Source organism: Lathyrus oleraceus, chromosome 2 (genome assembly GCF_024323335.1).
Source record: "Lathyrus oleraceus cultivar Zhongwan6 chromosome 2, CAAS_Psat_ZW6_1.0, whole genome shotgun sequence".
Lineage (NCBI taxonomy): Eukaryota > Viridiplantae > Streptophyta > Magnoliopsida > Fabales > Fabaceae > Lathyrus > Lathyrus oleraceus.
The window spans coordinates 3,171,136-3,197,479 of NC_066580.1; the positions used below are offsets into that span (position 1 = coordinate 3,171,136).

The window sequence follows — 26,344 nt, forward strand, 5'->3', positions numbered from 1 at the left end:
TGTACCATGTCATACATAGCTTATGCAGTAAGTCTTGTAAGTAGATACATGTCTAACCCTGGAAAAGCTCATTGGCAAGCTTTGAAATGAATTCTAAGATACATAAAAGGATCCCTGAGTAGGGTCCTGATTAATGGTGGAATCAGAGGTCGGGTTGACCAAAGGAAAATCGAAGGATTTATGCACTCTAACTATGTAGGATTGTATGGACACCAAAAAATCTCTTATGTCTCTTCGGGAATTAAACGATTTCTTTTCGGTAGTATTACTTTATTCTTAGCATTGAATTTCTCAACAATATTTATATTAATCCTAGTAAAAAATCAGTTCCACTATTTGAATAAGGTAAAATAGAATTAAATAAAAAAATGTATTCTTCCTAAGTCAGAGAAAGAAAAATGATTCTAACTGATGGAAATATAGAGACTTAATACCACGTTATTATCAATTAAGAATATATAGTATATGTCCACAAATTAATAGACAAAAGATCGCCAGCATATTTCTAAACAAAACAAAAAACAGTCAAAGTTACTATATATAACATATACATGCATAGTTGGACTATGTATGCCGCCACAAACTTTAGTGATAAGAATATTATTCAATCAAATAAAACGAAATGGTGGTAGACATGATCATAATCCACCTACCCTCTAAACAACAAATAGAATATTAATGCTAGTGGCCATTTTTTTATCATAAAGAATGTAACATTTTTTAGCTATATATAAAGGTTGCAACCAAGGTTCAGTCCTCATCAAACATAATACCTCAAATTGTAACAACCTTACCTTAAACCTTCTCAACCCAACAAAAACAACAACATGGGCAGTGTTGAAATTCCAACAAAGGTTCTTACCAACACATCTGCTCAAATTAAGATGCCTGTTGTTGGAATGGGATCAGCACCTGACTTCACATGCAAGAAAGACACTAAAGAAGCAATCATCGAAGCCATCAAACAAGGTTACAGACACTTTGATACTGCTGCTGCTTATGGCTCCGAACAAGCTCTTGGTGAAGCTTTGAATGAGGCTATTCAACTTGGTCTTGTCACTAGAGAACAGCTTTTTGTTACTTCTAAACTTTGGGTTACTGAAAATCATCCTCACCTTGTTCTTCCTGCTCTACAAAAATCTCTCAAGTAAGTAAACTAGAATTAGTCACTTTTGTTATCTCTATCGTGAAAGAGACTTATTGGATTTGTTGATTATTTTGTGCAGGACTCTTCAGTTGGATTACTTGGATTTGTATTTGATTCATTGGCCACTTAGTTCTCAGCCCGGAAAGTTTTCATTTCCAATTGATGTGGCTGATCTATTGCCATTTGATGTAAAAGGTGTGTGGGAATCCATGGAAGAAGCTTTGAGACTTGGACTCACGAAAGCTATTGGTGTCAGTAACTTCTCTGTCAAGAAACTTCAAAAGCTACTATCTGTTGCCACTGTTCTTCCTGCTGTTAATCAAGTAAGTCATTAACCAAACATCAATTTAGATTAAAACTTTGATTGATTATCAATATTATTTATATAATGTACTTGTGTATGTATGTATAGGTAGAGATGAACCTTGCATGGCAACAAAAGAAGCTAAGAGAATTTTGCAATGAAAATGGAATAGTGTTAACTGCATTTTCACCGTTGAGGAAAGGTGCAAGCCGAGGAGCAAATGAGGTTATGGAGAATGATATGCTTAAACAGATTGCAGATGCTCATGGAAAGTCTATTGCACAAATTTCTCTGAGATGGTTATATGAACAAGGAATCACTTTTGTTCCAAAGAGCTATGATAAGGAGAGAATGAGTCAAAATTTGAGAATCTTTGATTGGACACTGACAAAGGAGGATCATGAGAAAATTGATCAAATTAAGCAGAATCGTTTGATCCCTGGACCAACCAAGCCAAGTCTCAATGATCTTTGGGATGATGAAATATAAAAGAAAAGTTGCTAAAGTTATTCAACTTTGCTTTGGCATCTATCTTTTGTGTTTATTTTATACTAGTTGTTTCTTTTGAGCTTTGAATTACCAATGTTTTTGTATTGGGTTTAAATGATCAATTTTAAATTTAATAATTTTCTCCAACATATCTTATAATAGTGTTTTACTTTACTGTCATGAAAATTGTAATTTTTTTTATCAAAAAAAATTGTATTGACTTGATTATACAATTCAATTATAGGATGTGTGTCCAACAAGTAATAATATTATACTAAGAAGTTGAAAGAGTGGTATACAACTAATATCAAAACTTAAGAATGCATAATCACCACATTATAACCCAACAAGCAGAATGGTAGTTTGCATTATATTTAAGAAATTTATGTTCATGATACTCTGAATGAGAAATCAATGAAATTGTCCCATGTAGAAATGAGCAGTGCTATAAACACTAATTTTATGTTGAATCCATTTTTAAAATGTTGAATCCAAATCATAATGGGCAACAAGAGTAGTGATTGTCCTAAAATAATCTTTCGATGAAACCGGCGAGAAAGTATCTTTAAAGCCAATCTCTTCCTTTTGAGTATAATCCTTAACAACATGATGGATTTTATACCTTTCCACATTACCGTTAAAATCCTGCTTGGTCTTAAAAATTCATTTGCAACCAATGGGTTTCACACCTTATGGTAACAGGACAAGTTCCCAAACTTTATTGTCTTGGATGGACTTATACCCCTCCTTCATTGCTTCAATCCACTTTTCCAAGTTGTAATCTTGCATGGATTGACGAAAGTTGATTGGATCGTCTTCCATCATACCATTATTTTCCTCATGCTCTTGGAGAAAGACTATGTAATCATCCGGAATATCATTTCTCCTTTCTCTAGTGGATCTCTGCAAAGGTATTGGTTCTTGTAACACTTGTTCTTGAGGCTCTTGAGTTTGTTCTTCATGAAATACTAAATCATCTTGAGTTTGAGGAATTTCAACAATTTCTTGTGGAGTTTCCGTTCTTACTTGATCAAAAGCAACTATATGAATTGGTTCTAGAATTGTTACAAATTCTTCCTCTAAGACAAAGTCTCTAACCTTATTCTTTCCCCCAAACTCAATATCCTCAAAAAATATGGTTGTTCCTGTCTCAAAAATTGAATTTAATTTGGGATCGTCAAATGTGTAGCCCCTAGATCTTTCAGAATAGCCAATAAAGTAGTTGCTTATTGTTCGGAACTCCAATTTATTTTCATTTGGCATGTAAGATCTTAACTCAACTAGACATCCCCACACATGAAAAAAATTTAGACTAGGCTTTCTCCCAGTCTAAAGCTCGTAAGGTGTTATGGCAGCTGCCCTTATTGGTACTTTATTTAGGATGTAAGTTGCAGTCTTTCTCCCCAGAGTGACTCCGGTAAGGTAGAATGACAAATCACACTCCTTACCATATTCTTAAGAGTCCGATTTTGTTTTTCAGCAACACCATTCATATTATGAGATCATGGCATGGTGTATTGTAGGACGATTCCACATTCCTCCAGATATTTGGCAAAAGACTCTGGACGTTGTTCACGTGAACCGTCACATATGTCGTAATATTCACCGTCACTGTCATACTTGATTTTCTTAAGTCTTTTGTTGAGTTGATTCTCAACTTCAACCTTAAACGATTTGAACACATCCAATGATTGTGACTTTTCATGTATAATAAATATGTACGCATATCTAGAATAGTCGTCTATGAATGATATAAAATATTGTTGCCCATTCCAAGAAGGTGTGAGAAATGATCCACAAATGTCTGTATGTATTAATTTTAAGACATCTATAGCTCTATATGCAACATATGTCTTTGTTTTGGTTTGTTTACCTTTAACGCACTCAACACAAACATCAAAGTTTGTGAATTCAATAGAATCCAAAATTCCATCGGACACTGGTCGTTCAACTCTATTTTAAGAGATGTGAACCTATGCACTTGTGTCATAGTGCTCCTGAATTATTATCATCAATTTTACGCTTAGTACCACGTGATTCCACAATTAAGGATTTGCCATATGTAGCTATTATGTCAAGCAAATATAGATTATCATGACCCATAAGAGATCAGTTTCAACAATATCTGAAGTGAAATACAACTTGAACATATTGTTTCCAAATGAACAAAAGTAACTTGATTTTTCCAAATAAGAAACTGAAATTAAGTTTCGTCTGAATGACGGAACCACAAAAGTGTTTTTCAAATCCAAATAAAATCTGGTACACATCAATAAAATAAAATTCCTTACAACTTCCACCTCTACCGAATTGCCATCTCCCACATAGATTTATCTTTCAACATCATTTGGATTCCGGTAGTTCAGGTAACCCTTCATTGAAACATTGATGTTAGTAGTTGCTCCAGAGTCTAACCACCAAGTGTTTTCAGGTTCCTGAAGCTAAATTGACCTCAGAACAGACCAAACCATGACTCATGCGATTGGAGCGATCTCGCTTCTCATAATTTTGCTCTGTTTAAAGGTACTAGATTCCGTAGGAGAAGATGGTTTCTTCGTCCTTAATGCAAGGTCAAGATCCATGTAGCCAAGAACAATTTTTATGTTTTCATGCCAATCCTTAAAATCTATCCCATTAAGGACCAGAACCTTATTCATATTAGCATATATTAAAGCAATTGTAGTTGAAAAATAGAACATAATAAATACTATAATATAGTTATACAAAAAAACCGAATTATCAATTTGTTCAAATAAAGACATAACCCATCTTAAGATACCTAGTGCAACATCAATATTGAGTCTTTGGACACTAATATTAACTGATAGTGGTACTTTTGTTGTAACGATTAAACATTGATAATAAAAAAATGTCAGATAATAAACCCCTAATTGGATTGATTTATTATTCACATGTGAAACCTTATAATTATAACATGTTTACCATCACAGACGCGTATGAAAACCGGCCAACCACCAACTGTCCTTTGGGTCAATTGATACTCGCATGGACAAGCATACACACAGCCAGAAAAATATTTAACATTTTTCATAAGTAATTTCCACAAAAGAGATCACTTTGGCGATTTTTCATTTCAACAACTCACTTAAAAGATTAAACTTTGTATAAATTTACAAACCATAGCCAAAACTTGAACAAAATTATACAAAAATTAATGGATGAAATAACTAAGGGGCACGATCATGCAAACAAAAACGATATGCCCGTGTTCCAATCAGTGCTCTCTTTGTTATGTGAAGCACAACAAAATAATAACAAGTAATATATTATATATTAATAATGATAATAAAAACAAATTTAACAAAATTATTTATTTATTATTAAAATAACTTGTTTTAATAAATAAATAAAATTAAACATAAACTTTAAAACATGTGTGGCTCTAAATTGTGTGTGACGTGTATTAAGAAGGTTGTCAATGCAAGGTATGCATTAACAGAACCTTCTTTTAAACACTATCGTGAAGACATCACATTGGTCAAACGCATATGCAGTAAGGTGGATCGATAATATTTCATTGGAGAAGTGGACTAGGGCATGCGGCAACGGTCAACGATGGGGTCACATGACAACAAATCTTGTGGAATCAATGATCTTTGTCTTCAAAGGCATCTGAAACCTACCTATAACTGCTCTAGTGTAAGCAACCTATTTTAGGCTAGGGGCATTGTTTTAGATCAGACGCTCCAAATGAAGTTTAGTGTTACAATTTGGGCAGTTGTTCAGTGATGCTTCAATGAAATATACTAAAGAGGAAGTTGTCAAAGCTAACACACATGTGGCCATGGTGTTTGACCGTACTAAAGGTTGATACAATGTTACTGGGTTAATGGATCACAATGAAGGCATGTCGAGGGAACACTATCGAGTGGAACTAGATAAAAGGTGGTGCGACTGCGGAAAGTTTCAAGCATTTCGTATGCCCTACTCCCATCTCATAGCGGCATGTTCAAATGTTCGACGGGATCCTTCTAACTTATTATCTGACATTTACAAAGTCATGATCATTTGTAATGTTTACAAAATTAGCTTTTAGGTGGTAAAAAAGGAGGATTATTGGTCTGCATATCAAGGGGACACTCTCTAGCACAAAGAAATAATGCGAAGAAAAAGAAAGGGTCGCCCAAACAGCACCTGTATTCGAACCGAAATGGATAAGACAAACAAAATGGTTAGATTGTGTAGTTCATATCGTCAGCCCGGTCATAATCGTACTAAATGTCTCAGTGTTGGAATAAACACAACAAGATAATTTTAATTGTAACTCTTTTACTTTATATTAAAAACAACATTCATTTCATATGATAAGTAGAACAAATATAATAATTAAACAACAGCACAAAAAACTACAACAAATAAAATAACGTCACAAATAAATACAACACATAAACAATATAACTAGGCGGTTACAACCATCAAAACAATTTTGTGAGAAGTATACATCATCATGTGAACGTCTCGGTCAGTTTTAATATTGACCCAGAAACGAACTTCTCCAGTTTGGTTGAATGTCGTATCAAGTCATTGAATTCTTCTAATCCTTTCACCATCTGCAATGTCTTCATCTAACCAACGGTTCAAGGTCCTGTTAAGATGTTCGAACTTATCTACATTCCAAAGTCGGATCTTGATCGGAGGCTGCACTAATGAAAAGATTAAATCGGCACTTCTCTTATGAATATAAGGACACAAGTATGAATATGAAGACATTTTAAAGAATATCGAAGGAGATTGAAGGAAAATGGATTGAGAGAATAAGAAGTTGTGTGAAAAATCATGGGAGTGTGATGTTGTGTATTTATAGATGCAGTGGTGGAGCAGTAGCCACATGCATTGGTGCACACGTAGAGTGGATTATGCATGCGTCATTGCATGTGGCGCCTACACATGCATGCGCCAATCCTATTGGCGCCTAGGCCACAGATGTGTCAATGCATGTAGCGCTAATGACTAATATTTTCATTGGATGCATCAATGCAACTGGCGCCTAGGTTAGTGATATGAGTCGTGACTGTATACAAAATATAGTCTATCTGATACTTGACTGCAAGTGCACAGTCTAGTCGTTTAGTTTTAAAAGATATCGAACCCACAGGGACCGATGGTCAAACTAATGCTATCGATGTTACTATGTTTAGCTAAGGCGATGATTTTTAGAGGTTCGGTTCAACAAAAATTAAATCTAAAGAAAAATAAGTTTTTAAGAAATAAATAATTAAGGGATATCAGTATGCAACGCATTAATTGTCAGGGATTCGATAAGTCACCGGTATATATTTTAATACCAATTACCTTTCAGCAGGAAATACTCAATTAAAAGGCTTTATCTCATATTTTCGTGATTGTTGACTCAGACTATACTTTTAAGTCAGAATGTACGCTCTCGTTGTCCCATTTGAAGTTAAAAATACTTTTTGAAAATAAATAAGTTCTAATTGCTTTTAAAGTGTTCTCGCTATTTTTAAAATCAATGCCTAGTTTTTACTATCCAGTTTGACCCTCACGCTCTCGCGATTGTTTGTTCTAACCTTAGTTAATTTCCCACTCTCGTGGCAAAACCGTATTAAATAGCTTCTCACTCTCGTGACAAAGTTAATTAAATTCAAATTAAAAACCACAGCCATAAAGATTATTTGAGAAAAGAAGTTTACACCGATTATTATTAAATCTCGTCTAATTAAATTATTTACATACCGATATCGGTAGTTTAGTCGGACATGTTAAATAATGCAAATACAGACGAACAGAAACAATTTAACAATAAAGCAAACATGATTATTTAATAATAAAGCAATAATAATTGAATAAAAACCTGGAACTTTGATTAATTGAATAGGCTGAATCTTGAAGTACTTGAGCAGTCCTTCACAGGTCGGTAGGATTCTGCTTCTTTGAAACAAATGCTTAAACTAAACTAACTAAGTTGCAGTAGTTCCCCAATGTAGGAAACTACTACTTTTGGCTAAGTGAAAAACGGAAAGGAAAAAGGGGAAAAATCAAAGCTCTGAACGGAAAAGTAAACAAATTGCCGTCAAAGAAAGTAATGCTTGCTGAAGAAAAATACATGAAAACAAAATTGCAGGAGCGAAAAAAGGCAGAGAGATAGGATCAGAGAGAGGGAGAGGGAGAGAGCGTAAATTTCCAACTTCCATTCTTTTATAGTACCCCTTGGTCTTCGTGCTTGAGAAAAATAAGGAGGATTTAGTTGAGGGAGGGATTCACGGGAAGGTGGTTTAAGGAGCGAAAATTGGGGCGATGTGGACCACTTCTGTTTGAAACTCATTACGCTGATTTTGCATACGTGACGGTCGTGATGGACTTGTGGCGTTAGTCACAATCAAGGAGAGCGTGACGATCGTGACGGGGTGTGTGATGGTCTTCATCTCCACAAAATCCATATTTTCTGATTTTCTGTTGTTTCTCTTCTGTTTCTTCTTCTTTTCCTTCCTTTTCTATACTTTGCTCATTTAAGCATGGGAATTAAAATACCTGCAAAAATAACTCAAACACTTGCGGAATAATCGGAATATAAATGAAAATGGTAAGATTTTCGAATGCAAATCAAGGCAAATGTACGATACAGTTTCGTGTTATCAAACTCCCATATACTTGAATCTTTGCTTGTCCTCAAGCAAATAATCAGTATAAAATTCGAAACACTAGTTAAACGCGAATACATGACACAATTCCAATTCGTACATGGTTGTTAGGTATTTCGTTAGAATGACAGATACTCAAATAAAACACTAAAGATACAGTAACGACACAAGCAACAAGCATTAACATAAATATCTCCTCTATACAAACCAGTTCAAATCATGCTATTATAGCTCAACCTAATGCTTCTTGTTTCTATTTCACCCGGTTTCATTCTAGCGCAATCACATTAAGCCCTTTGCCTTTACACGCACTTAGTGAAGTAGCTGGTTAGTGGCTTTCATCCTTTTTTTAGCACGGGGTCTGGTACACGAGTGTGGTAACCCTTTATATATCCCAATTAAAGGTTGTGGGGGATCGAATCGTAGTTCGCCCTGCCGAGTCCAGTACCAGGTACCTCTGAACCAACCGGCAACGGGTTTTTCTTTCCTTTTGTATATCTTGCAACTATTTGTATGGTGCATTTTCAATTTCTCAATAGCAAAAGTATGAAGGATCTTCTCAATTCGTAGGTATCAATCACTTATATTCATCGACTCTTCACATGGTTTGTGTTTAAGACGGTGTTGACTGCTAGTATAAACTACTAGGGGTTAATCTAGAATGGAAACTTAAGGTATCGGTATAATGGGTATTCAAACTGATCTCGCAAAAGTGAGAGATCTAAGGTGTCAGGACGGTATCAATCTTGTTAGATTTTTCTCAGCTTCCTAACAGAACCTATGTAAGACAACCTATATACTCGTAGGGTATGCATAAAAACAAAAAAAAATATTATGGCTAATTAGATAGAAACAAATAAACGAAACGGTAAGGATTCCCTCCCACACTTAAACAAAGCATTGTCCTCAATGCTATAAAATAAAGTGAGAAAAAGGGAGAAACAAGGGGATCACTACTCTTCACCATGACGTTGGGCTCTACGTGCTCTAACTCTTGCTCGTGCACGTTCACTTCTACCACGCTGGTTAGGATCCAAACCCACATGCTGAGTGTATTCCTGGATGGCATTAACACGATGTGTCAAGGCACGCATGTCTTCGGATAGTTCTGCCATCCCTTGGTCATGTCAGTTTGCATAATCATGTTGGTCTCTTTGTATTTGCTGGATCGCTTGCATCATTTCGGTTTGGCGCTCTTCCATCCTTTGGTTATGTCGCAACATCTCAGCATAGATGTCTTCCATGATGGTGGGTCGGCACTTATTTCTTCGTTAGTTTCGAGAAGATGTCTCTGCAGCATGCTTCGGAGGTGGTTGTGACACCTGTCGGTCCAACTCTTCTTCAATTTCATCAGCTCTATTATTATTAAGATCTTCTTCAATGGCCTCAGGAGCATGCAGATCAAAAATCCAATTTGCCATGTTATGCGGATCTATACAATTCCTGTTAGGCATAATGACGCATCGTATTATCTTGTTCCGAACCACATGGTGGTATCTCTCGTCGTCTCTAATTTTGATAAGGTGTGAGGAGCGGCAATAAGCGATATTAAGGAACTCGGCCAGCAAGGAAGGTAAGTTAGCAAGCCTATCTCCTAGATTCAGGCTCATTGCTATGGAAGTAATGATTCCTCCAAAACAGAATGTTGTGTTGCCTCTCATGCAGTTAGCTTGGATGTTGGCCAATAAGAACGGGGTAACATTGAACGCCACTGGAGTGAATACACAGTGAAGGAAGAAAAGCTCCTTAGAGTTTACTTTATGGTTGTTGACTCTTCTGAAGACCGTGTGTCCTAAGACTCGGTGGAAATATCTGATATTCGGGTTGTGAATGTATATTGCGTTGAGTGCATCCCAGCTTGTGACGTTAACATTGGTAAGACTGTGCCATACTCCAAACGCTATTTCAGACCATCCGTCAGGGATACCACAGTGAACTCCATCTCCATGTCGGAAACCAAGTATTTGGGCTATTTGTGTTTGGTTCAAAGAATACTCAGTGCCGAACATTCTGAATGTGGCGAGTACGGTAAGAAACTGAGTTGCACCGGGAGGTGTTATGTAGGAGAATGAACTCAAGAATTCCAGGGTCAGAGCTTCATATGTTGGTTATGGGTTGGTGTAGAGATGCGTTAAACTAGAGGTGTTCAGCATCCATCCCACGCCATCTAAAAGCCCTAACTCCTTCAAATAATCATTATCAACATACCTTGTAGGTTGAACTGAGCGTTGATAGAACCCGAGGTAGTTGTCTCTTTTCCGTTCACCGGTCTCTCCCTCTCTGAATATGATAGTTGAAAGATCGGGAGCAGGTCTCTCTTGACGGGCCATGGAGTATGCAAATTGAGGTTTGGCGTAGAAGAAGTCGGTTTCATAAGCTATAGGAAACTCACTTGTTTCTGTTTAAATAGGAAGTGATGAAAGGGGTAGTGGAGTGAATAATTGGGGGTTAATGGAGAAATAAATGGGTGTGAGTGGGATGGTTATGGTAACAGAAACGAGTAGATGAGGAAGAAGAAGAGGATAGTGCGCCTCTATTTTAATTAAAATAGAACGTGCATTCTAGAGGCGTGACGAGCGTCACATACCTGTTACGGTCGTAAGACGCGTATCGATCGTGACGTTCATGTGACGAGCGTCACATGCAATGGTCATATTTTTGCCTAGGGAAAATGGAAAAATTGACTGCATGCTTTATGATTAATTTCTAACTGTTTGCATGTTATGAGTAAATCATATTGTCAGTACCATAGCAAAAATAGACATTATAATAATTAGAAGAAAGTAAAGACAGTAACAGTATAGAAACAGAGTAATAAAACAATAGCAGCAATATAAATAAAATAGCAGCAGTATGGAAACAAAATAACAAGACAGTAACAGCAGTAAAAGTAACAAAATTGAACTGACAGAGGTAAATTAAATTGATCACAGAAGCAAGAAATAACAATTGTTATTTAGATTAAATGTAAAGACTAAAGTCAAAACTAACAGTGAGCATTAAAAGAATAATAGCAGTAAAGTGCTCCCTCCCTACACTAAAACATAGCAGTGTCCTCATTGCTTTAATGTGAGTAGGAAAATTCAGCGATAAATGTAATTAGCCACGGTGCTGTCTCAAAGAAGCTACAGCCTGGTTCAAATGATTAAACTGTTCGACGGTGACTTCCATTAAGCCTAAGATATCAAGGCGCATGCTTTTTAGTTCATCTTTCACATTAGTAATTTCAGTACGGAAACCATCGAAACGGGTAAGAATTATGGTCATATTTTCGGCATAAGATGGAATTTCTGGTTCATTCAAATTATAGTAGTTTGGAGGGGTATCAGGGTCAAATTCATCAACAGATATAGGGTCAGCAAAATACTCATAAATAGGTGGTGTCTCAGGAGGTGATGGTGGAGCAATGTGATGTTCATCTAAATCATATAGCGAGTTATTACAATTATAAACACTCGTTCTCTCATGGTTTGGTAAGGTAAATAGCTGGACAACTTCATTGTTAATTAGGTAGTCAAAAGTGTCTGATCCAATGTTTCCTAAAATTCTTCGGTCGAAACAAAAGTCAATATCCATGGGTCGGATGGGTCCAAAAGGTGTACGCTTGTTAAGTGGGTGTCTAAGTCCAATAGCATCAGCTATCATGGTCATTAGGCCGCCTTTTAGGATTGGGGCACGATTGTTCTGTGCAAGGTTAACAAATTTTTCCATCATGAATGTTACAGCATTGACATGTTGACCTTGGTCGATACAGAGTAAGATGAAAAGTTCATCCCTTGACATTAAGGTGTTGTTCTCTTCTTTTCCAAATAGGGTGTGGGCTAGTATTTTGTGGAAGTAGCGGATAGCAGGGTTGTGTATCACTTGAGAGTGCATGTGGTGTGGGTCAGGGTGGTGATCTCCAGTTAAACTACCCCAAAAGTAATCCAAGTCAACGTCATTGATTAATTCCTCCTGGAGGGTAGTGAATACAAATGGGCCACTAGGAAATCCTAGAAGGTCAGCAAGGTCTCTACGGTTATAAGTGAAATCAATACCAAACAGCCTAAAGGAAATCAACCCTTTATTGAGCCTATAACCATGCTCGGGTATGTAAACTAGGGAGCTAAGGAATTCTAGGGTAAGCTCACGGTATGTGACAAACCTTCTCTTAATAGAAGCATTCTCCCAACCTAGATGGTTAAACATAAACAAGATACTATCATGGATACCTAGCCTATCCATGGTATGTCCATCATAATATATGGATAAAGCCATATCCTTCTGAGCTAAATAATCATAACGCCTTCTCTGAACTCTGTCTCTGAAAACTGTATCTACTTGTTGCATGATAAAAATTAGTTACTAACTAGTTTTAAGTTTGCCTGTTAATCAGTAGCCAATATTACTAAGTTAGTAACGAAAAACAACAAGTACGTTACTGCATAGAATCAAGGAAAGGGAGCAACATAAAAGTAATAATCAAAGAAGGAAAACACTTAAAATGAAAAACATAAAAATAACAAAATCAATAACAAATTAAAAAGATGCGGGTTGTCTCCCACCGAGCACTTTGTTTAATGTCGTAAGTTGGATGGTAACGTCGCGATATATCAGTTTTAGGGTTGAGCGGGTAGCTCTATAAGTCTTAGACTATTTGAATAGTTTCTATTGTCAATATTATGACAATCCTTTAATCGCTGCCCGTTTACAATGAACGGTTCACTATTTCTACCCTTGATTTCTATCGCACCGCTTTTAAAACTTTAGTCATTTCGAAAGGACCTGACCACCTAGATTTAAGTTTTCCCAGAAAAAGTTTAAGTCTTGAATTAAATAGTAACACTATGTCGCCTACATTAAACTCTTTCCTAGATATACATTTATCGTGCCATTTTTTAGTTCGTTCTTTGTATATCTTGGCATTCTCATAGGCGTCTAGTCTAAATTCTTCTAATTCGTGAATGTCTAAAATTCACTTCTCGCCTGCGGAAGTATAATTTAGATTTAGGGTCTTAATTGCCCAATAAGCTTTGTGTTTTAACTCTACAGGGATATGACATGATTTACCATAGACTAATTTAAAGGGTGTGGTACCTATTGGGGTCTTGTAGGTTGTTGTTAGGGACCAATTAGTACTACTTTTCATATATTTTTATTGGTCCCTTTTACCATTTTCTTATTGAATTACACACTTTTATCCTCACAATTTTGTATAAATGCAATAAAGTTTAAGTGATTATGTTTTAAGTAGATATTTCACGTATTTGTTAGTTTTGTAGAGTTTTTGGACAAAAGAGCATTGGAGTGCATAATCATAATTTGGAAGAAGTTTCAATGGCAATTTGGAAGCATAATTTGGAAGAATAACACTTGGGAGAATTGTTAAATGAAGCTTGCAAGGCAAGGAAGCTGAAATTGCTTCAGTTCGTGTCGCGACCAGGGATGGCGCCGCGAACCTTGCGAAACCAGCAAGCATGTTGTTTGGACCAAGTGTTCTGTTTTAACCCAACTTTAGTGTGACACTTTTGTATCATTTTTAGAGTGCTTTTCAGTTTTAGATGAAAATGAACATTTTAAGAAAGGTTGAACTCTTTAAAAAACAGAATGGAAAAAATAGAAAATTTTCATTCATTGTAGAAGAAAAACAGAGTTTAGTTTGCTATTGCATTTTGCTGTCCAAAATGATGATGAGTAGCTAAACCCCATTTTGTCAAGATTGGAGGTAGTAGCTATTCCTATTTGTTTATGTATTCCATTTGACTCTTGTATATGACAAAAGGTTATTGATGTATTGAATGATATTTTTGTCCTATTTTGAATATTTAAATTTGAGTAGTTGTTGAGAAAGATTGTCCAATTCTTGACTTAAAATATACTTTCAAGTAGTGAATGAGTTGTAGAAATATATTTATTCACTACTCTTCTTTTGTATCAAACATTAAAGATTGCTATATTGATATTTAGGTGGAGAAATCTTCTAAAGATTAATATAGTGATTATCACAATATCATTTAGAAATAAATGATATTGAGAGGATACTTGAACATCATCAATAATCTTAAGTCCATATAGTTGTCATTAAGGAAACATAAGAAAATAGGATAGTGAACTCCAATCTTGCCAAACCTTTTACATTTGATTAAAACTATTTTATTGTCTTAGTGTCATTTTACTCAAAAGATACTTATTCAAACAAAACAACTTGGTTACATTTTAAACTTATAACAACTTGGATTATAGAACGGCGGTAATAACAACCAATCTCTGTGGATACGATATTAAAATATTTGCCAAAAATATACTTTTCAACAGTTGTCCTATATGCCCATAGAGCTTCATTTAGTTTAGATGACCAATCTTTTCTAGATATTCCGACAGTCTTTTCTAGAATTTGTTTGATCTCTCTATTCGAAACTTCGACTTGCCCATGGTTTGTGGGTGATAAGGTGTTGCTACAAGGTGTCGGACTCCATACTTCAGAAGAAGTTTTCCAAAGATAATTGATATGAAATGGAAGCCACCGTCACTAACTACTAGTTTTGGCACACCGAATCTAGGAAAAATTACGTTCTTGAACAGCTTAATCACTACTCGTGTGTCATTTGTCGGAGAAGCTACACCCTCGATCCATTTTGAAACGTAATCGACAGCTACGAGTATGTACTTATTACCAAAAGAAGACGGGAATGGTCCCATGAAGTCAATCCCCCATACATCAAATACTTCCACTTCTAAGATGCCTGTTTGTGGCATTTCGTCGCGTCTTGAATCGTTACCAGTGTGTTGGCACCGGTCGCAATTTATAACCGCCTTATGGACATCTTTCCATAGAGTAGGCCAAAAGAGGCCAGATTGTAAGATCTTAGCACAAGTTTTTGAAGTGCTTGTGTGCCCAGCATAGGGAGAGGAATGGTAATGAGAGATTATATCGTCTATTTCATCCTCAGGAACACATCAACGGAAAATACCGTCGGCATCTCTCTTGAAAAGCAGAGGTTCATCCCAGTAGTATTGTTTTAGATCATGAAAGAATTTCTTCTTTTGTTGGTATGATAGGTACGGTGGAAGTGCTCCAGTAGCTAGGTAGTTGACAAAGTCAGCATACCATGGTAGAGTTATATTCGTATGAATTTCTTCCATGGATTCTTCTATTTTGGTATCATTTAAGGTTAGCTCAGACATGTCGCTTTCCATTTGGGCTATAAGTCGTTCGTAAGGGAAATCATCATTGATTGGAACTTGTTCAGGCTTGTTCCCTTCGATTCGTGATAAGTGGTTTGCTACTACGTTCTCAGTACCTTTCTTATCTTTTATTTCTAAGTCAAATTCTTGTAAGAGTAGGATCCATCTTAAGAGTCTTGGTTTTTCATCCTTCTTACTTCGCAAGTATCTAATAGCAGTGTGATCAGTATAGATGATGATTTTCGCTTCTATTAAGTAAGAACGGAATTTGTCTAAAGCGAACACAACAGCTAGAAGTTCCTTTTCAGTGGTGGCGTAGTTCATTTGGGAAGGATCTAAGGTTCTACTTGCGTTGTAGATCGCATGAAGTTTTGTATCCTTCCTTTGTCCTAGCACTGCGCCTACGGCATAGTCACTCGCATCACACATGATTTCGAATGGTAATCTCCAGTCAGGTGGTTGCATGATTGGTGCGGTGATTAAAGATGTTTTTAATTGTTCAAACGTTGTTAAAAATTTCTCATCAAAGATGAAGTCAGCGTCTTTCATTAATAAACCAGTCAGTGGTTTGGTAATTTTCAAGAAACCTTTGATAAAGCGTCGGTAGAAATCGGTGTGTCCTAAGAAGCTTCGTATTTCTCGTACGGTTTTCGGAGGTTGAAGATTTTCTATAATTTCAATCTTAGATTTGTCTACTTCAATTCCTTTATCATATACTACGTGTCCTAGCACGATTCCTTGTTGGACCATGAAATGGCATTTCTCCCAATTCAATACGAGATTCACCTTTACGCATCTTTCAAGTACCATTTCAAGGTTTGATAGACATCCTTCAAAGCTCTGCCCACAAACAGAAAAATCGTCCATAAAGACTTCCATAATTTTGTCTATAAAGTTAGTGAAGATTGACATCATGCATCTTTGGAATGTTGCGGGAGCGTTGCATAGTCCAAATGGCATTCGTCGATAAGAAAATGTACCATAAGGGCATGTTATTTTCTCTTGGTCATCAGGATGGATAGGAATTTGAAAGAATCCTAAATAACCGTCTAGATAGCAGAAGTGGGAATGCTTAGCCAATCGTTCAAGCATTAGATCAATGAAAGGCAGGGGAAAATGATCCTTTCAAGTGGCTTTATTCAGTTTCCTATAGTCGATGCACATTCTACTTCCGGTCACAACTCTTTGTGCTATAGATTCGCCCTTCTCGTTCTTAACAACTGTAACACCCCTTTTCTTGGGTACTACATGAACGGGGATAACCCATTGACTATCGGAGATCGGATATATGATTCCTGCATCTAATAACTTCTTTACTTCATCCTTGACTACAATACTTAAGATCGGGTTGATCCTTCTCTGGTGTTCTCTAGAGGTTTTACAATCTTCCTCTAGCATAATATGATGCATACAGATAGAAGGACTTATTCCTTTTAGATCAATGATGTTGTAGCCTAACGTCCTTGGATATTTTCTTAAGACATCTAGTAACTTTTCAGTTTCAATCTGTCCTAAGTCTGCGTTGACTATTACTGGTCTTTTGAGTTCAGTGTCTAGGAATTCCTATCGTAGGTTATTGGGTAGTGTTTTTAATTCTAAGTCTGGTTTCTTTGGGCATGGCATGTGATTAGGTGTAAGTGCTAAGCATTCGCTTAGACTGTCATTTTGGTATGGTTCACGCCAATTATCATCTTCAAAGATTGGAGGGATTTAGATTTTCATTATATCAGAATATGTGGTTTCTTGCATCTCCATCTCTCTTACGCACTCTTCTATGACATCAAGTAGATAACAAGTATCGTCTATAGCTGGCGCTTGTAAGAATTGTGTCAAGATGAATTCAACTTTTTCTTCTCCAACTTCGAATGTTAGCTTACCTCTTTTCACGTCTATTATGGCTCCGGCGGTAGCTAAGAATGGCCTTCCTAATATAATAGGTGTAGTGGCATCTTCTTTGATTTCCATGATTATGAAGTCGGTAGGAATGTAGAATTGTCCTACACGTACTAGAACATTCTCTAGTATACCCACAGGATATTTGATTGAGCGGTCAGCTAGTTGAACAGACATCTTGGTTGGTCTTAGTTCTCCCATGTTGTGCCTTTTACAGATGGATAGGGGCATTACACTAATGATGGATCCTAAGTAGAATAGAGCTTTGTCTATGACGAACTTTCCAATGACACAGGGTATGGAGAAACTATCTGGGTCTTTCAGTTTGGGAGGCATGTTGTTTTGGATTATTGTGCTACACTCAGCAGTAAGTGTAACTGTTTCGTTATCCTCGATCTTTTTCTTATTAGATAGGATCTCTTTAAGAAACTTGGCATATGAGGGCATTTGCATGATAGCTTCTGTAAAGGGTATTGTGATGTTCAGTTGCTTCAGAAGTTCAACAAATTTCTTAAATTGCCCTGCAGTTTTAGAATTTGTGAATCTTTGAGGATACAGAATGGGTGGTTTATAAGGTGGTGGAGGCACATAAGGTTTTTCTTTCTCTTCGGCCTCTTGGGTATTATCTTCCTTCTCCTTCGGTTCACTTACCTTCTCAGTTGTTGTTTTGTCAGGTTTTGGGTACATGGCAGGATTTTGAAGTCTTGGATATACGGGTCCGTCTAGTTCTTTTCCACTTCTCAATATAACGGCATTTGCATGTCCTTTTGGATTAGATTGTGGTTGTCCAGGAAATGTGCCAGTAGGAACAGCTGTAGATGCTTGTTGTTGAGCCACTTGTGAAATCTGTATTTCAAGCATTTTGTTGTGGGTGGCTAAAGCATCTACTTTGCTTGTTTATTGTTTAAGTTGCTCACTAGTGTGTATGTTTTGGTTCAAGAAGTCTTTGTTTGTTTGAGCTTGGGTAGCTATGAAATTTTCCATCATTAGTTCAAGGTTGGACTTCCTAGGAATGTTAGGAGCATTAGTAGCTGGCTTTTGATACCCAGGTGGAACAGCAGGTGCTTTGTCAGGTGCATACAAGGCGTTGTTGTTCTTGTACGAAAAGTTAGGATGGTTTTTCCAACCTGGGTTATAGGTATTTGAATAAGGGTTTCCTTGTGCATAATTTACTTGATCAGTGGCGACTCCTGCTAATATCTGACATTCTGGTGCAGTGTGTCCAGGAATTCCATATAACTCGCAGTTTGGAGTTATGACAGCCACGGTGGCTACGGGTGGTATGGTCAAGTTATCTAACTTTTGAACAAGGGCATCTACCTTTGCATGGACATGGTCAAGGCTACTGATTTCGTACATTTCACCTTTTGTTTGGGACTTTTCTACTTGAGTTCTTTCACCTCCCCATTGGCAATGGTTTTGGGCCATGTTTCATTGAGTTGATATGCTTCGTTGTATGGCTTGTCCATAAGTTCACCGCCCACGGCAGTGTCTACTGTCAGTCTTGTGTTATACAGAAGTCCATTGTAAAATGTGTGAATGATCACCCAGTCTTCGAAACTGTGATGTGGACACATCCTCATCATGTCTTTGTATCTCTCCCATGCGTCGTAGAGAGATTCTGCATCTTTTTGTCGAAATTCGTTGATTTGAGCTCTCAGCATAGCAGTTTTGCTCAGCATAAATATCGGGCTAAGAAAACGTTCTTCAGTTCTTCCCATGTAGTGACTGAGTTGGATGGCAAGGATCACAACTAAGCCCAAGCTCTGTCTCTTAGAGAGAAAGGAAAAAGACGTAGTCTTATCGCATCTTGAGATATACCATTCGTCTTCACAGTGTCTGCGTATTGCACAAACTTGGTCAAATATTCATTAGGGTCGTCCGTAGGATTTCCAGCAAATTGATGTTGTTGGACAGCTGATAACAATGAGGGTTTCAACTCGAAATCGTTTCGATCGATAGCAGGGGCAGCAATGTTGTTGTGAGGTTCTCGTTGGGACGGGGTAGCGTAGAACTTAAGAGGACGATTGTGTGGTCCTACTGTAGCCATGGTTGGTTTTTCAACTGGTTCAGTAGTAGGAAAGAAGATATCAGGAATATTGTACCTTCGTTGGTACTCTAGTATTCGGCGTCTTAAATATAAGAAACGCTCTAATTCTGCGATTGGTGGTACTAAGTTTTCGCCTTGTGAGTGAGTACTTGGCATGCAACCGAGAAATAAGGGAAAGGAAATTAGTTTTTACCTTAGTCTATACTACACAACGAAAGAATTGCACTATTTGACTAAATCAGTCCCCAGCAACGGCGTCAAAAACTTGATACGAGTCGTGATTGTATATAAAATATAGTTTATCGGATACTTGACTGCAAGTGCACAGTCTAGTCGTTTAGTTTTAAAAGATATTGAACCCACAGGGACCGATGGTCAAACTAATGTTATCGATGTTACTATGTTTAGCTAAGGCGATGATTTTTAGAGGTTCGGTTCAACAAAAATTAAATTTAAAGAAAATTAAGTTTTTAAGAAAATATTAATGAAGAGATATCAGTATGCAACGCGTTAATTGTCAGGGATTCGATAAGTCACCGGTGTATACTTTAATTACCAAATACCTTTCAGTAGGAAATACTCATTTAAAAGGCTTTATCTCACACTCTCGTGATTGTTGACTCGAACTATACTTTTAAGTCAGAATGTGTGCTCTCGCTGTCCCATTTGAAGTTAAAAATACTTTTTGAAAATAAATAAGTTCTAATTGCTTTTAAAGTGTTCTCGCTGTTTTTAAAATCAATGCCTAGTTTTTACTATCCAGTTCGACCCTCACGCTCTCGCGATTGTCGGTTCTAACCTTAGTTAATTTCCCACTCTCGTGGCAAAACCGTATTAAATAGTTTCTCACTCTCGTGACAAAGTTAATTAAATTCAAATTAAAAACCACAACCATAAAGATTATTTGAGAAAAGAAGTTTACACCGATTATTATTAAATCTCATCTAATTAAATTATTTACATACTGATACCGGTAGTTTAGTCGGACATGTTAAATAATGCAAATACAGACAAACAAAAACAATTTAACAATAAAGCAAACATGACTATTTAATAATAAAGCAATAATAATAATTGAATAAAAACCTGGAACTTTGATTAATTGAATAGGTTGAACCTTGAAGTACTTGAGCAATCCTCCAAAGGTCGGTAGGATTCTGCTTTTTCGAAATAAATGCTTAAACTAAACTAACTAAGTTGTAGTAGTTCCCCAATGTAGGAAACTACTACTTTTGGCTAAGTGAAAAACGGAAAGGAAAAAGGGAAAAAAATCAAAGTTTTGAACGGAAAAGTAAACAAATTGTCGTCAAAGAAAGTAATGTTTGCTGAAGAAAAATACGTGAAAACAAAATTGCAGGAGCGAAAAAAGATAGAGAGATAGGATGAGAGAGAGAGAGAGAGCGGAAGTTTCCAACTTCCATTCTTTTATAGTACCCCTTGGTCTTCGTGCTTGAGAAAAATAAGGAGGACTTAGTTGAGGGAGAGATTCATGGGAAGGTGATTTAAGGAGTGAAAATTGGGGCGACGTGGACCACTTCTGTTTGAAACTCATTACGCTGATTTATTTATGGTCAACAAAATTCTTAACTTTCTTTTTAGTATTACGAAAGTCTCTAATTTATTTATGGAAGAATTACGTAAAAACGTAAGTTCGTGCGGCGTGCCATTAACTTGCCACCCTACAAGTCACTCTTAGAAAGAATTTTATAAATATTATTATAAAATCGAGATGGCTACCAATAGCGACGCAACATGCAAATTTCTATACAAAAAAGGAGTCAAAGATGTAATGTATTAATATATACATGCCACCACAAACTTTAAAATTAAATGAAGTGGTAGAAATTATCATAATCCACCTACCCTCTAAACAACAAATACAATACAATAATGCTACTCACCATTTTTTAGCTATATATAATAGTTTCTAGCAACGCTTAATCCATCATCAAACATAATACCTCAAATTCTAACAACCTTACCTTAAACCTTCTCAACCCAACAACAACAACAACAACATGGGCAGTGTTGAAATTCCGACAAAGGTTCTTACCAACACATCTGCTCAAATTAAGATGCCTGTGGTTGGAATGGGATCAGCACCTGACTTCACATGCAAGAAAGACACCAAAGAAGCAATCATTGAAGCCATCAAACAAGGTTACAGACACTTTGATACTGCTGCTGCTTATGGCTCTGAACAAGCTCTTGGTGAAGCTTTGAATGAGGCTATTCAACTTGGTCTTGTCACTAGAGAACAGCTTTTTGTTACTTCCAAACTTTGGGTTACTGAAAATCATCCTCACCTTGTTCTTCCTGCTCTACAAAAATCTCTCAAGTAAGTAAACTAGAATTAATCACTTTTATCATCTCTATCGCGAAAGAGACTTATTGGATTTGTTGATTCATTTTTGCAGGACTCTTCAGTTGGATTACTTGGATTTGTATTTGATTCATTGGCCACTTAGTTCTCAGCCCGGAAAGTTTTCATTTCCAATTGATGTGGCTGATCTATTGCCATTTGATGTAAAAGGTGTGTGGGAATCCATGGAAGAAGCTTTGAGACTTGGACTCACGAAAGCTATTGGTGTCAGTAACTTCTCTGTCAAGAAACTTCAAAAGCTACTATCTGTTGCCACTGTTCTTCCTGCTGTTAATCAAGTAAGTCATTAACCAAACATCAATTTAGATTAAAACTTTGACTGATTATCAATATGTATTTATAGAATGTACTTGTGTATGTATGTATAGGTGGAGATGAACCTTGCATGGCAACAAAAGAAGCTGAGAGAATTTTGCAATGAAAATGGAATAGTGTTAACTGCATTTTCACCGTTGAGGAAAGGTGCAAGTAGAGGAGCCAATGAGGTTATGGAGAATGATATGCTTAAACAGATTGCAGATGCTCATGGAAAGTCTATTGCACAAATTTCTCTGAGATGGTTATATGAACAAGGAATCACTTTTGTTCCAAAGAGCTATGATAAGGAGAGAATGAGCCAGAATTTGAGAATCTTTGATTGGACACTGACAAAGGAGGATCATGAGAAAATTGATCAAATTAAGCAGAATCGTTTGATCCCTGGACCAACCAAGCCAAGTCTCAATGATCTTTGGGATGATGAAATATAAAAGAAAAGTTGCTAAAGTTATTCAACTTTGCTTTGGCATCTATCTTTTGTGTTTATTTTATACTACTTGTTTCTTTTGAGCTTTGAATTACCAATGTTTTTGTATTGGGTTTAAATGATCAATTTTTAATTTAATAATTTTCTCCAATATATTTTATAATAGTGTTTTACTTTACTGTGATGAAAATTGTAATTTTTTTTATCAAAAAAATTGTATTGACTTGATTATACAATTCAATTATAGGATGTGTGTCCAACAAGTAATAATATTATACTAAGAAGTTGAAAGAGTGGTATACAACTAATATCAAAACTTAAGAATGCATAATCACCACATTATAACCCAACAAGCAGAATGGTAGTTTGCATTATATTTAAGAAATTTTATGTTCATGATAGTGTGAATGAGAAATCAATGAAATTGTCCCATATAGAAATGAGCAGTGCTATAAACACTAATTTTATGTTGAATCCATTTTTAAAATGTTGAATCCAAATCATAATGGGAAACAAGAGTCATGATTGTCCTAAAATAATCTTTCGATGAAACCGACGAGAAAGTATCTTTAAAGTCAATCTCTTTCTTTAGAGTATAATCCTTAACAACAAGATGGGTTTTATACCTTTCCACATTACCGTTAAAATCTTGTTTGATCTTAAAAATTCATTTGCAACCGGTGGGTTCCACATCTTATGGTAACAGGACAAGTTTCCAAACTTTATTGTCTTGCATGGACTTATACCCCTCCTTCATTGCTTCAATTCACTTTTCCAAGTTGTAATCTTGCATGGATTGAAGAAAGTTGATTGGATCATCTTCCATCATACCATTATTTTCCTCATGTTCTTGGAGAAAGAATATGTAATCATCCGGAATAGCATTTCTCCTTTCTCTAGTGGATCTCCGCAAAGGTACTGGTTCTTGTAACACTTGTTCTTGAGGATCTTGAGTTTGTTCTTCATGAATTACTAAATCATCTTGAGTTTGAGGAATTTCAACAATTTCTTGTTGAGGTGTCGTTCTTACTTAATCAAAAGCAACTATTTGAATTGGTTCTGGAATTGTTATAGATTCTTCCTATAAGACAAAGTCTTTAACCTTATTATTCCCCCCAAACTCAATATCCTCAAAAATTGAATTGAATTTGGGATCGTAAAATTTGTACCCCCTAGATCTTTCATAATAGCCAATAAAGTAATTGCTTATTGTTCGGGAGTCCAATTTATTTTCATTTGGCATGTAAGGTCTTAACTCAACTAGACATCCCCACACATGAAAAAAATTTAGACTAGGCTTTCTCCCAGTCTAAAGCTCGTAAGGTGTTATGGCAGTTGCCTTTATTGGTACTCTATTTAGGATGTAAGTTGCAGTCTTTCTCCCCATAGTGACTCCGGCAAGGTAGAATGACAAATCACACTCCTTACCATATTCTTAAGAGTTCGATTTCGTTTTTCAGCAACACCGTTCATACTATGCGATCATGGTATGATGTATTGTGGGACGATTCCACATTCCTCCAGATATTTGGCAAAAGACTCTAGACGTTGTTCACCTGAACCGTCATATATGTCGTAATATTCACCGTCACGCTCAGACTTGATTTTCTTAAGTCTTTTGTTGAGTTGATTCTCAACTTCAACCTTAAACGATTTGAACACATCCAATGATTGTGACTTTTCATGTATAATAAATATGTACGCGTATCTAGAATAGTCGTCTATGAATGATATAAAATATTGTTGCACATTCCAAGAAGATGTGGGAAATGATCCACAAATGTCTGTATGTATTAATTTTAAGACATCTATAGCTCTATATGCAACATATTTCTTTGCTTTTGTTTGTTTACCTTTAACGCACTCAACACAAACATCAAAGTTTGTGAAGCCAATGGAATCCAAAATTCCATCAGACACTAGTCGCTCAACTCTATTTTAAGAGATGTGAATCTATGCACTTGTGTCATAGTGCTCCTGAATTGTTATCATCAATTTTACGCTTACTACCACGTGATTCCACAATTAAGTATTTGTCATAGGTAGCTATTATGGCAAGCAAATATAGATTATCATGACCCGTAAGTGATCAGTTCCAACAATATCTGAAGTGAAATACAACTTGAACATATTGCTTCCAAATGAAAAAAAGTAATTTGATTTTTTCAAATAAGAAACTGAAATTAAGTTTCGTCTGAATGACGGAACCACAAAAGTGTCTTTCAAATCCAAATAAAATCTGGTACACATCAATAAAATAAAATTCCTTACAGCTTCCACCTCTATCGAATTGCCATCTCCCACATAGATTTATCTTTCAACATCATTTGGCTTCCGGTAGTTCAGGTAACCCTTCATTGAAACATTGATAATAGTAGTTGCTCCAGAGTCTAACCACCAAGTGTTTCCAGGTACTGAAGATAAATTGACCTCAGAACAAACCAAACCATGACTCATGTGATTGGAGCGATCTCACTTCTCATAATTTTTCCTCTGTTTAGAGGTACTAGATTCCGTAGGAGAAGATGGTTTCTTCATCCTTAATGCACGGTCAAGATCCATGTAGCCAGGAACAATTTTCATGTTTTTATGTCAATCCTTAAAATTTATCCCATTAAGGACTGGAACTTTATTCATATTAGCACATATTAAAGCAATTGTAGTTGAAAAATAGAACATAATAAATACTATAATATACTTATACAAAAAAAATGAATTTTCAATTTGTTCAAATAAAGACATAGCGCATCTTAAGATACCTAGTGCAACATCAATATTGAGTCTTTGGATATTAATATTAATTGTTAGTGGTCCTCTTGTTGTAACGATTAAACATTGATAATAAAAAAAATGTCAGATAATAAACCCCTCTTTGGATTGATTTATTATTCACATGTGAAACCTTATAATTATAACATGTTTACCATCACATGCGCGTATGAAAATCGGCCAACCACCAACTGTCCTTTGGGTAAATTGATACTCGCATGGACAAGCATACACACAACCAGAAAAATATTTAACATTTTTCATAAGCAATTGCACAAAAGAGGTCACTTTGGCGATTTTTCATTTCAACAACTCACTTAAAAGATTAAACTTTGTATAAATTTACAAACCATAGCCAAAACTTGAACAAAATTATACAAAAATTAATGGATGAAATAACTAAGGGGAACGATCATGCAAACAAAAATGACATGCCTGTGTTCCAATCAGTGTCCTCTTTGTTATGCAAAGCACAACAAAACAATAACAAATAATATATTATATATTAATAATGATAATAAAAACAAATTTAACAAAATTATTTATTTATTATCAAAATAACTTATTTTAATAAATAAATAAAATTAAACATAAACTTGAAAACATGTGTGGCTCTAAATTGTGTGTGACGTGTAGTAAGAAGGTTGTCAACGCAAGGTATGCATTAACAGAACCTTCTTTTAAACACTACCACGAAGACATCACATTGTCAAACGCATATGCAGTAAGGTTGATCGATAATATTCCATTGGAGAAGTGGACTAGGGCATGCGACAACGG

General features: G+C 36.0%; 2 protein-coding genes and 1 non-coding gene across 7 annotated transcripts in view; all 3 read left to right on the forward strand.

Annotated features, from left to right (window-relative positions):
• Window positions 1-812: 812 nt before the first annotated feature.
• Window positions 813-26,344, forward strand: part of LOC127117497 (NAD(P)H-dependent 6'-deoxychalcone synthase) — a 29,448-nt gene continuing 3,916 nt past the window's right edge. The window contains exons 1-3 of one of the 5 annotated variants that reach the window (XM_051047533.1): window positions 21,496-22,005; window positions 22,085-22,328; window positions 22,419-22,512. In XM_051047533.1, the coding sequence (XP_050903490.1) occupies window positions 21,686-22,005; window positions 22,085-22,328; window positions 22,419-22,512 (658 nt within the window). In that variant the 5' untranslated portion in view covers window positions 21,496-21,685. Of the gene's footprint in view, window positions 855-21,495; window positions 22,006-22,084; window positions 22,329-22,418; window positions 22,949-26,344 lie in introns of those variants that run through there. The other 4 variants (XM_051047529.1, XM_051047532.1, XM_051047530.1 and 1 more) reach the window with 4 other exon arrangements.
• On the forward strand, window positions 828-2,089 carry LOC127117498 (NAD(P)H-dependent 6'-deoxychalcone synthase). Its single transcript, XM_051047535.1, has 3 exons — window positions 828-1,147; window positions 1,227-1,470; window positions 1,560-2,089. Exons 1-3 carry the CDS (start codon window positions 828-830, stop codon window positions 1,938-1,940), a joined length of 945 nt encoding a protein of 314 aa, XP_050903492.1. The 3' UTR covers window positions 1,941-2,089.
• Window positions 19,175-19,281, forward strand: LOC127124092 (small nucleolar RNA R71). Its single transcript, XR_007803730.1, has one exon. It is a non-coding gene; the product is annotated as a small nucleolar RNA R71 (small nucleolar RNA).

What these genes read in the sequence shown, in the direction of transcription:
- LOC127117498 (XM_051047535.1), top strand. Translation starts at nt 828, where the DNA reads ATGGGCAGTGTTGAAATTCCAACAAAGGTTCTTACCAACACATCTGCT. An exon ending in GCTCTACAAAAATCTCTCAA is followed by an intron (nt 1,148 to 1,226) that starts GTAAGTAAACTA and finishes TATTTTGTGCAG; the next exon opens with GACTCTTCAGTTGGATTACT. An exon ending in TTCTTCCTGCTGTTAATCAA is followed by an intron (nt 1,471 to 1,559) that starts GTAAGTCATTAA and finishes ATGTATGTATAG; the next exon opens with GTAGAGATGAACCTTGCATG.